At 34.6% G+C, this 12,271-nt stretch overlaps 1 protein-coding gene across 1 annotated transcript; it reads left to right on the top strand.

Moving 5' to 3' along the window:
* The first annotated feature begins 4,019 nt into the window (after positions 1–4,019).
* Positions 4,020–11,602, top strand: LOC147406753 (UBP1-associated protein 2B-like). The gene is made up of 2 exons (XM_086434950.1): positions 4,020–5,328; positions 9,057–11,602. The coding sequence occupies exons 1-2, from the start codon at positions 4,085–4,087 to the stop codon at positions 9,058–9,060; spliced, it is 1,248 nt and encodes a 415-aa protein (XP_086291076.1). The 5' UTR covers positions 4,020–4,084; the 3' UTR covers positions 9,061–11,602.
* The last annotated feature ends 669 nt before the right edge of the window (positions 11,603–12,271 follow it).

Below are 12,271 nucleotides of genomic sequence, written 5' to 3'. Positions count from 1 at the left end.
TCGACAATATTTTCATAAGAAAAAAATCGTCGAAGTCGACAATAATTAAATGGTAAACTCGACTCTATAATGTGAACTAAAATTTTCAATTTTTTCGTTTTTCCAACTTCAATACTTAGTAAATCTCCTCGAAATACTCAAAATGCATAAATCATAATTGCGAATTAAAAGTTACGATGTAATCACCAAAAAAAGTGAATTTCAACTTTGTTCTTCATTTTTTTATTTATAATAAATCATCAAAATTATAATATAAAAAAATACATTTAGATGTTCAAATTAAGATAATATAATTCTCCATTCGTCATTCATGATCAAAGATCATTAGAAATGATGGCAATTGTTGTTGAAAAATCTAACTACATGAAGAAGGTGAGAAAATGGTAGTTTGGGTATTTCAATGACATTATACACATGAGATGAGGTAGAGGAAAAGTTTACTAAATGAACTATTAACAGACCGTCCAAAACTTAGGGACTATTTAGAAAAGCATCCCTTAATCAGGGTCTTTTAAGTAAGTTTTCCTTTTTTTCTATGCTTTCCCCCTCCCCCTCCCCTCCTAAATTGTCTAACTATTTATAGACTCCTTAGAGAATATTATTTTGTTATACCCCCCCACCCCCCCATCTTCCGAGATGAAAAAAGTTAAAAAATGTGGGACTAATGGAAGTGAAGTGAAGAGGTTGAGAGAATAAAAAAGTGATAAATGTGATCAAGTTTTGGATTTGAATTCTAGATTGACTTTGGTTTTAGGTTTGGATTTGATTTAAGTTTTGGATTCAAGCCTGGATTCAAGTGTTGTGCAATTTTGGGATGTCTACATTTCAAATGAAAGGATGACGGTAGTGCAAGGAGAGGTGTCCTTTGACATGGAGTGCTCCAAATAAATTTTAATTTTTAGAGGTGGCCCTAAAAATATGAGAGCCCTTAGAATTTCTTGGCATGTCAATAAAATTTTCCTATTAAGAATTTTCACCCCTCTTACCCGCTCTTTCATCATAAAAAGAAAAAAAAAAAGCTAAAGTGACTTGAAATAACACTCAAGTAGCACTAAAGGTATACTTGAGTTCGTTAAAACCAATAGTATTTTTTTATTGAGATATGAGGGTTTTTTTATTTTTTTGGATAACTAAGGACAGTGGACCGAGCCTGTATTTGGGCTTTGCCTGGTCCATAGACCATGATCTTGTCCAAGGACTAGTTCCTAAGGCACGTGCAACACCCACAAATCAGTGACGGACCAAGTAAGTGAGAGTATGCCTTCACGGATGGCCCCTGAGGAATTAATGCTCATATTGGGTATCGAACTCACAACCTACAAGTATTAACTATCGGTTCAAAATTGCCATTGAGATATGAGGATTATACACTCGAGGAAAGTCGATGGTACACTAGGTAGACAGTAGTACTTCAAATGTTATTTTGAATCATTATATAGAAAGGCTCAAATAGAAAAAGATGTTCCCTTCCATGTACCACACAACCACACCAGCTTGTTGGACCCTAAGAAAGTTCAAAAAACTTAAGGGTGACCTAGACATGCCCTCCCTTATGTATTCATCAATATTAGAGCCACTCCCCTTTGTTAAAACAGATGCCATGACCTAGGTTATGTCTGAGTTACTAATAAGAAATGACATAAATGCCCTTAACTTCAACTTCAAGTCCAGAACCCAAGCACATCTGGAAAATCTATTATTTTTAAGTTAATAGCAAGAAGGCAAAGTGTTTTTGACTTATTTAACCTCCACTTTAATCCATCATCTTCCATGTGATAATCATTGATTTTTCTACCTAAAAATCAATTCTTCTCCTCCAAAATTTTGATCTTGTTCTTAGGGTTTCATGAAGATGGAATCTTAATGTTAAGAATGAGGGTAAAAATCTTCAATCTTCAAACTAGTAAACTCTAAGATAAATTATTTCCATCTTTTTTCAATATTCATTCAATTATTATTTTTTGTTTAAGTAAAAACCCTTGAATTTTCTCTCCAGTAGTCACTTATCTTTTTATTTTCTAAAATCCTACTTTAGTCTTGGGGTTTAAAGGTTGAAGAAAACATGATCTTGAGGGCATGTTTGGATACCAGGAGCAGAACAGGAGCTGAAGTACTCTGTGGAGGAGCTGGAAAAGTAATTCAGTGCAAAAAGGGCGTTTGGTAATCAACTCTGTGAAGTACTGGCAGAAGTACTTTTGTACTGGAAGTCTGTTTGAGAACCATACTGACTTCTAGAAAAAGACTAGAATAGCCTTATATTATACCAGTTACTATTTTTTGTCTTTTAGTGTCATAATATGTCTTCAAACTATACTGTTTTTGACATTTTAACTATAAATATTAATATAATACAATATGTTTAAATCCATTATACTCAAAATTTAAAAAAAATTTGACAAACTGTCTTTTAGTGTCATAATATGCCTTCAAACTATACTGTTTTTAACATTTTAACTATAAATATTAATATAATATAATATAATATTTTAAATATTAAATATTAATATAATGTGTTTAATTATAAATATTAATATAATATAATATAATATTTTAAATGTTAAATATTAATATAATGTGTTTAAATCCATTATACTCAAAATTTTTAAAAAAATTAAATATTAATAAAGGTTTCTTTCGTTTGATTTAAAGGCAAATGAATTAGGAATATTTTCATAGAAAATTAATAAAGTTAAGGGTATTTTGGTAAAACGAACCGTTAGATTTTGACTCCCCTGCAAGATGATTTTTGAGAAATAGGTTTTCTCGACTTTTTCACAAAGAGTAATTTCTTGCTCTTGCGCAGAGTAACTTTTCTAAGGAGTTGTTCATCCAAACGCATCCAAACGACTTCTAACTCCCCGCAAGAGTCAGAAGTAGTCAAGGAGTCCTATCCAAACACCTACTAAGCTTCACTCTAATTTTGAAGAAAACAAATTCACCTTAAGATTTGAAGATGATTGTTTTGAGGAAAAAAATTAGCTAAATGAATGTTCCTGCAATTTGAAGATCGAATAAGAGAGTTGGTTGAAAACAAGTAGTAATGGGCAGAAAAATTCGATTGAAGATGTGGGTTTTGTGGAGAAAATCAACTTAAGGTTGAAGATGATGGCATTTAGGTCTTACGTTAGTATCTCAGAATAAAACTAGGTCAAAGGGGACATGTCATCAATTTCGAAACATAGGGGTATCTCCAATATTAACAAAAACATAGGGGGGCCCATCTAAATCACCCAAAAATGAAAAATTGCAAGGGAGAGATTACTCGCAGATCACATAGAACTAATTGCTATCCTTCACTCGAAAACTTTCTCTTGTACTCCCTTGTAATTATTGTACTTAGGAAAAAAGAAAAAATAAATAAATTTTTGCATTTCTAAAAAATAAAGTACTTCCTCCTCCTTCAACCAAAGAAAAAAAAAGTTGAGAGCAGACTAAGATGAGTAAGAGAGAGTGAGGAATGGGGGGTTACGATGAGATTGAAAGGAAGAAAGAGGGTTAAGATGAGTGAGAGTGAGAAAGAGATTGGAGTGGAATGCAATTTGTAGATATTTTAAGGGATTTACTAGTTGCACACTACTAATAATTGGTTACACTTCAATCTTATAAAAAAATGTCTCTTAACGTACCAGTTGCACTTCATCGTGATAACATGCTTGTTCATCTTATTCGCTTCTCTCATATCCTCTTCATTTTAAGATATTTAATTATTTTTTGATTAATTGATTGAGTTAAAATAGTTTTCTTTTGTGGAAATGTGTCTTGCTCCCTTGGGAAACCTAATAAAAACTGAACAAGTATTTTTCGCACAAATTTCCGAAACAACAATAAGTTTTGTAGGCATAGTTGAAAAAGGAGAAGTGCATTATTTTTATTTTTATTTTTGGAGTGCAATCATACAAAAAGGAGTGCAAAGAGGGAAAGGGTTTAAGGGATGAAGTGCAATTTATGATCGGTGGTGTGCAACTAGTTGGTCCCTTACGACAACGAAACTCGCACAGTATAAAAGCCAATCTACAGCACAACTTGCCATTCCTGTAAATTGTAAAACTTCTTTATGTGAGTTGTCTCCTCTTCTCATCCCGCCATGACCAGAACCAAACAGACGCCGAGAAAAAACAAGAGAAACAACAAGAAACATAAGATCTCCAAGAAATCCGAGGACAGAAACCCTAAAACTAAAAAACTCGAAAAATCCCCAATTGTAAACGATAGTGATTCCGATGTTTCCGAACCAGAATCCGAAAAGATTCAGAAGCTTCTCGAACCCTACTCCAAGGACCAATTGATCGATTTTCTCTGCGATTTCGCCATTAACGATTCTTCTCTCCTCCAACATATCCGAACCATTGCCGACCAAGACGTTTCCCAACGCAACGTCTTTGTTCACGGTTTCGGTTGGGACACCACCCGCGAAACCCTAATTTCCGTTTTTGAATCATTTGGAAAGATCGAAGATTGCAATGTTGTTCTCGATCGAGTCACTGGTAAAGCTAAGGGTTTCGGATTTATTCTCTTTAAGTCTCGAATAGGTGCGACGAAAGCCCTAAAGCAGCCACAGAAGAAGATCAATAATCGCCTTGTGGCTTGTCAATTGGCTTCAACTGGTCGGGTCGTGACGCAGCAGAACCAGGACACTTCAGGGAGGAAGATTTATGTGAGCAATGTTCATGCTGATGCAGACCCAGAGAAGCTCCGCAACTTTTTTGGAAGATTCGGTGAGATTGAAGCAGGGCCATCAGGGTTCGATACGGCGACTGGGAAGTCGAGAGGGTTTGCTCTCTTTGTTTATAAGACACAAGAGGGAGCGAAGAAGGTACTTGAAGAGCCCTATAAAATGTTCGAAGGACATCAGTTGCATTGCAAGAGAGCCATTGAGAACAATGCCAAGCCTGTTGTGCAGCCGCAACAGCCACCCATGCAGCAGCCGCAGCCGGTGCAGCCCCCAGTGTTGGCTGCGGTGGCCGCAGCACAGAATTTGGCGCTCTTTCGCCAACATCCTAATCTGAATCCAATGTACAGTGGGTTGGTTGTGGATTCGAATTCCGGGTTGATAACGGGTTCTGTCAATCCGATGTTAGCAGGGGCATTGAACCCTGGTGTGATTCCAACAACTCAAGTTGCAGGAACTTCAGCAGGATTAATGGGGTACGGCCCATCCCACGGGTTGGGTGTCTTAGGAGGCACTCCTTCGATGATTGGGGTGCCAAGTTATATGAACCCAAATTTGCAAGGATTGCAATCTTATCAGAATTCAAATCTAGTGCAGGCATCTTCTTCAAGGACTGATGTGGCCGGGCAGTCTTTGAGTGGTTTTCCATATTACATGAGGTAAGCTCTTTCTCACCTTGGAGTTTGAGTTTCCCTATTTGTTTTGAACTTATCATATTTAATTGTTTGGTTTTATCCAAACTTTGCTGGAGCTGGTAGACCAAGGGAGAGGAAGCTGAGTTTTATGTCATTTATTTTATCTTCTCATTTTTTTCTTAATGATTTTTTTATATTTGAATGATTTACTTTTCATTTCAAGTATTTCTGTTATTATTATTATTATTATTATTATTATTATTTATTTTTTGTTTATTTGGTGTTATTTTTATATGTACTTTTTTTACGGGGCCTTTATTTGATTCTCTATTAATACAGTTCTAGCTGAAAAATAAGAAGAGTATATTGATATTTACTTTCTTTTCAATTCAAAGACTAAAGAACAAGATTTGTAGTGCCTAGACCGAAAGTGAAACCTATATGAGTTGTCTCAGCTTTGGTTCACAGTCCTTTCCCGTTCCATCTAAGCCAAGACATTCATTAGAATGTATGCCATCTCGTACCAATCATTCATTAGAATGAAGAACCTTATCATTCAATCATCATCATTATAATTTTCTTGGGGTGGCCCATCAGGTTTGGTCTCACTTTCTCTCTTTGTTCAATTTCTCTTGTTGTTGGTAATTTTATTCTTTGGAATTTTATTCCTCCTGCTATCTGTTGGGGCTTGTGGCAAGAAAGGAATGAACGAATCTTCAAAGGAAAGGAGCTTACTATACAGGAAGTCATTTTTAGCATTGTGGGTTTATTGTTTTATTGGTGTAGGCAGTTTCAAGAGTTCAAGGGGCTCCAATTTGAAGACTTCTTGTTTAGATGGGAGATGATTTATATTGGGTGATTTTGTTGGGGTTGAGTTGTCTCTTTTTTGTTTTTTTGTTTGCTTTTCTCCTTGAAGACCTCTTGTCCTCTCTTTAATATAATTTTGGTTATGAAAAAATAAAAAAATTGTTGTTGTCATCATAAAATTCCTCTCTATGGACTCTCTCTACTTTCCAAGCTATATAAGGAGTGCTCTTTAAAGGCGGAATTCTTCAAAAGCTACCTTAAAAAGTTTCTTTATCTGGATAGCTTCTCATGGAAGAATTCTTACTAGTGATCTTTTGATCAAAATATGTTATATGATACCAAATTTCTGTTTTTTGTGTGAAGCCAGTGGTGGGTCAGTTACTTAATCATTTGTTGCTGCATTGCCCTATCAGTATGTTTATCTGATCTCATTTCTTAGTTCCTTTTGAGATCCCTTGGGTGTTCCCTTGTTCGGTTTTGTCTCTCTTTCAATGATGGGACTGATCACTGTTCTCTGGGAGGAAGAAAATTTTGTGGAGGTTCATTCCCTTTGCAGTTTGTTAGAGAATTTGGTTGGAGAGGAGTGGGAGAGATTTTTCAAGGGGTTGAAGATTCATTGATGAGATTATAATCAAGATTCTAGGGTTGATGTTCTTTTAGTGTAAACTGTCCAGAGTTTAAGGGTGTTTTCTTTGAAGATTTTGTTGTTTGGTGAGAGTTTGTTTGTAAATCACCAAGGTTGGTCATCTCAACTATCTTTTTTGCATTTCATTATCTTTATTTGCATAAAATTTTACGAACAAAAAAATGGATTATTTTCAGAGAGTTGCTATTGCCACACCAACTTTTGCTAATGCCACACTGATTCCTTTGTAAATCACCAAAGAATTGCACATAGTTGGTGTGGTGTTAACAAATGTTGGTGTGTCAATGGTAACTCTATATTTTTAATGGGATGCATGGTTTTTCTCCATTGTCCTAGAGATAGGAAGATTGGGCTATATTTTGAACCATGGTCCCTCTTAGATAAGTTATACAACATTCATGTGACATTTATTTGTGATGATTTAACACCCTTTTGAATGGGGGAGCTTCCGTATTACTTTGACTAACTCAATACCCTATTTTTACTCTTATTCTATAAATGAGATTCTCATATTTCACAGCTTATTTTTATATAAGTATTCATATCCCTCACTATATCTGTGAAGTCTGAGATGTTTATTGTATTATATTATATATATATATATATATATATATATATATATATATATATATTTACTAGTTTCTTATTTTACTATAGTAAAGCAACAAGATAAATGTTCACCGCTACCAAGGAAATGAGTCTTGAATGTACCATGGAAAGCAACCAATTCCATTTCTAGTGAATTGATCAACACATCTCGACTTCTAAGGGAACACACCATGAGATGTCAAAATCTCAGTGTAAGTGAGAAATATGGTCAAAGACATCCAAGGATTTGGTACCTTCTTATTATCCCAACTATTAGCTTTAGAAGGTTGCTTATCACAATTCATCCAATCACACTGTCAAAATATCCTCAAAGATGAGCCCCTTATTTCTCAGTCATCTTGTTATTGATGGCGATAATGTTGGGTGGGTGAGTGGGAATTTGACAAAGAAGAGAGCTTTTTCTTTTTCTCCACCCTTTCTCTTCTCCACCAAACCCATACCACCCACCTAACTATGTGGTAGTTGTAATAGACATGCCCTTTGAAGTTTGGGTGAAATTTAACATCCCTTATGTTCTAAAATTGATTAAATACCCAATAGACCAGGTTTACATAAAAGTACCATTTTAACACTACTTTTTGAAAGCTTAAAGCAGGCAGGGATGGTCTAGCTGACCAAAGCAAGGCCTTGGTAAGCCTGCTGACAACGGGAATTGAACCCAGGTCTTTGATTTCATCATACATAGACTTTACGAACTAAGCTAGTTGGCACCTTCATCCTTGGAAGTTGGAAGATCTTGATTGGTGCTGATTCCAATCTTTGGTCCTCCTTGAGGTGAATGTTTTGTCTCGTGTCTATCCCTTTTCCTTTTCTTTCTGTCTTTGTCTTTTTCTCAGTTCAGACCCTTATTTATATTTCTGACCAGTAGTTCATCTCCTTATTTTTTATACCTAATAAACGTCAATTCTAGCTTCATTTTCCTACGACTCTGAAATCAGTCCTAAACTCCTATTCGTTTTCCCTATGTTAAATCCATAATATTTGTTTGAAGCTTCTTCCCATGGCCTAGTGTTTCAAATAGACTCACCATTAAACCGAAACCTTATCTTAGTCTTAAGCCTGCACCCATTCCTTCCAATTTCCAAATCCTAAACCCTAGTTTCCTTCAATTATGGAGTTCAAGAAGAGAAAATCCAGACTCGTTTCCTTATCAGAATTCAAAATGCGACGTATGACTTGTTATAAAGTATGCATTTCATACCAAACATTATAAAGCATGCATTTCATGCCAAAGAGTGCCAATAATATTCAATAGACTTCCATTGCCCCATACTCCCATTCCATTCACTTCCCTTCCCTAAGAATGGTCAACAAACAACCATTATTGGAAAAAAAAAAAAAAAAAAATTCAATGAACAAAGGGGAGCATTTATTTATTTATTTATTTTTTTTAGATACATTTTTCACATTTTAGTTTTAGCCTTTTTATACTTTTAAATTATGATCATTCATCCCTTGCTTATAATTTGTGGACTTTGGAAATTTTTGAACAAATTTCTTTGAAGTGTACATTAATTGTTATGTTATAGATGGTGGATAATTTCATGTTTTTACAGCAGCTTGTCTTTCTGTTTAGGTTGTCTCAAGAACATGATCTTATCAAAAAATTCCATGGTGATTAAAAAAGTCAATCACTGATTTTATTTTTTAGTTCTCTTGCCATTGACATGCTTAGGCTCCTTATTTGCAGATGACACACAGCTCAGCTAAGACAGATGCTAATACAATGTTGAGGCATAATAGTCAAAGGGCAGACTCCAGTTCAGTTGCTTGGTTGTGAAGAGGCTTAAATTTGGAAGTAGCGTTGAACTAGTGTTGTTTTTTCTTTTAATCTATCATTTCATGATTTAGTCAAGCTCCCCATAAGAACTTGGTTCTTCTTCTTTGTCGTCTTCTTTTTGTGTTAATTTTTACAGACAGTTGGGCTCACCTTTCAAACCTCTCTCTCGATTTACTGATACTTATTTTTTTTTAATTGTGTTTACGTTTTTTTCTCCTATACTGTGGACATGCTCATGTTGCAGTCATACTATATTAACTATGCTTTTTCCTTCAGTTTATGTTGTATGAGTTTGCATTTTGTAGGTTTTTGTTTTGTTTTTTTTCCCTAAAATATTTTGGTCTCTAATTTATTGGTCACATTTATGTTAATATTTTTCTCCTCGTTTTTTTTGCCTGTTTTTTGAACTGTTGGCATTTCTGTCACAGTTGATTCTGCATCCAGAATTAATTCTGCCAAAAATCGTTGTGCCAGAAATGTTTTCTGGGGTAAACAAGGAGCTTAGCTTCTTCATTATCATTCTATTACAGTTCTTGGAGTTCAGTCTGTCGAACTCCCACAGAGCTTTTTCATTCTTATTCAACGAAGTATGAATTTTTATTTATTTAATTTTCACCAGAATAAATCTTTCTGAACACCATTGATCCATTATGAGGCAGAGAATTGACTGTTGACCTCATCATGGATTATGAGAATGGTATCCAAACAAAAAGGATGTTTTGTGATGATTCTTATAGTTTACATTTGCGGATTTCACTTGCTACTTTAAGATGGCCTTTAAGTATTTCTTTTGGTTTCATTTTATTGTTAGGTCAGACCATTAACATATCATTTGGATATGGTTTGGTGGATCAACTTGAATATGCTTTTGCATCCCTAACAAATTTTCTATTCCTTGGGTGTGGTTTCATATTTTCTCATTTTTTCCATTTTGGTTTAGCCATTCGTCTACTTACCAATTTTTAACATTTGGGTTTTTATTGGATTCTTGATCCTTACTAACTATGGGTGGTACTCTTATGAGGTGCTACCCAGAAATGTGGTTTACTTATTTATCTTTGATTTTTTGGAGAGAGAGAGAGAGTATATAAAGATATAGATTTTAGGTATTTTTGGTGTATTTTCCATGTGTATGCCCCCTCTTTGGTTTCAATTGGCAGCTAGTAAACATTTTTGGTGTATTTTCCATGTGTATGCCCCCTCTTTGGTTTCAATTGGTAGCTAGTAAACATTTTTGGTGTATTTTCCATGTGTATGCCCCCTCTTTGGTTTCAATTGGTAGCTAGTAAACATTTTTGGTGTATTTTCCATGTTTATCTGCACCGATGCATTTTTCTCCTATCAAACAACAATTTTATCTCTTTGGAAGACATGGTGGTTTTCTGTTCATTTAACAGTAACTTTATGAACTTTTTGGTTTATTTTCCATGTGTATACCCTCTTTGGTTTCACTTGGCAGCTAGTAAACATTTTTGGTGTATTTTCCATGTTTGTCTGCACTGATGCATTTCTCTCCTACCAAACATCGATTTAAGCCTTTTGGAAGATATGGTGGTTCTCTATTCATGTAACAGTTTAAAACCCTCATCTGTTAATAGAACTTATATTGCCACACCGATGCTTTTCCATAACATGCCAAACAAAAAAATTAAATGTTGTGTGTAGGCTTGTGGATAATTATTGTTTTTTTTTTTTATATTATTTAAAGAACTGCGTCTTCTCCATTTCTCCTTTTGAAAGTTCTTTGTTTTGGGCTCTCTTCAGGTGAGTAAAGCACTTCAAACTCAAGGTTTACATTTCTAAAGATATTAGTTATAAGTTATAAAAATGTATGTATTTTTTTAGTAAGATATGGTAAGTGATGATTGAGTAGCTAAAACAAAAGGTAGCGAATAAGATGTTCTACACCCTGAGATATTTTTGAACTTGGCACTCTAACTCTTATCCTTGCACTTGATCCACGTTTTGCTTATTAAGCACATGTCACATAGGTATGAGTATGTGGGTGGACCATGCGGTAGTTTGGTCTGTGTGCAAGCTTGAACCAATACCTAAGAAGATGGTTAGTCTGCTAGTCATGCTTATTACATTAATGTAATCCCTTATCGTAATCTCTCCAATCAGATTTTAAGCAAGTTGCCTAAAGAATCTATAGTGCCACATGTAGCAGCTTTGATCCAGGTCAAGATCGTTAAGTCATCCCTTAGTGACCAAAGCATGGAATGGGTGCGAGAGTAAGTGAAAGTGCTCGACTCACAGGAAAAAAAAAAGGAACCCTCAGGGAGTGGAGTGCTTTTGGAGTATTGTTGCTTACGTTTGTTTTACTTATTTTGTTATTATTTATTGTTTATTAAGAAAAGAATATATATTTTTTTAAAACTAAAAATCGATAGACTTTAAAAAGCTAAACCTAATTTAACCGAAGTGTGCATTAAATGAGATAATCATGGCTGCTCCACTATGATTCATAAATTAGTTATATTTTCATTCATTCCATATTCATAGCAGGTTGGATTTCCTCTCCTCATTTTTATGACTAACTAGTTATTGACATTGTAGCTATTTCACTCACAAGTCACAATCTCCAACTAGTTGCAACCGAACTACTCTAAACAATACTATTATTTAATGGTACTAATTTAAATATGTTTAGTAATTGAAATTTCTTCTACTTTCAAGATTTATGATGAATTCTGTAATTGCAGCAATATTTTATTTATTTTTTACTATTTGCAATAATAATCTATATCTATTTAAGAAGAAATATTTAATATGATAGTGAGATTTTTCCATGAGAGCAAGATTGTAAATCTTGTGAGCAGGATTAGAAGGATCAACACCCGCACCATAACATAAGGATTGGAGTGGGAATAACACCTCCTAACAGAAGGATGATCATCCAACTTAGTCAGATTTGCACGGCTAAGATCTTAGGATTTGGGGTTTTAAATTCTATCCGTAACAGGGACTACAAATCATGTATATATATATATAGGGGCGATTCATGGGACAAATGTAAAAACAATGGTTTTTTAAAATATGGGTTTGAGGTTTTGGCTTGAGCTGATTTTTTTGCGAGGATGGTCACTATGATGAGAAGATCATCCTCACAAAAAATCAGTTCA

Source organism: Akebia trifoliata, chromosome 3 (genome assembly GCF_017979445.1).
Source record: "Akebia trifoliata isolate Shusen 1 chromosome 3, ASM1797944v1, whole genome shotgun sequence".
Taxonomy (NCBI): domain Eukaryota; kingdom Viridiplantae; phylum Streptophyta; class Magnoliopsida; order Ranunculales; family Lardizabalaceae; genus Akebia; species Akebia trifoliata.
The sequence above is the reverse complement of the archived record's forward strand: the minus strand, read 5'-3'. Positions and strand labels throughout refer to the sequence as shown.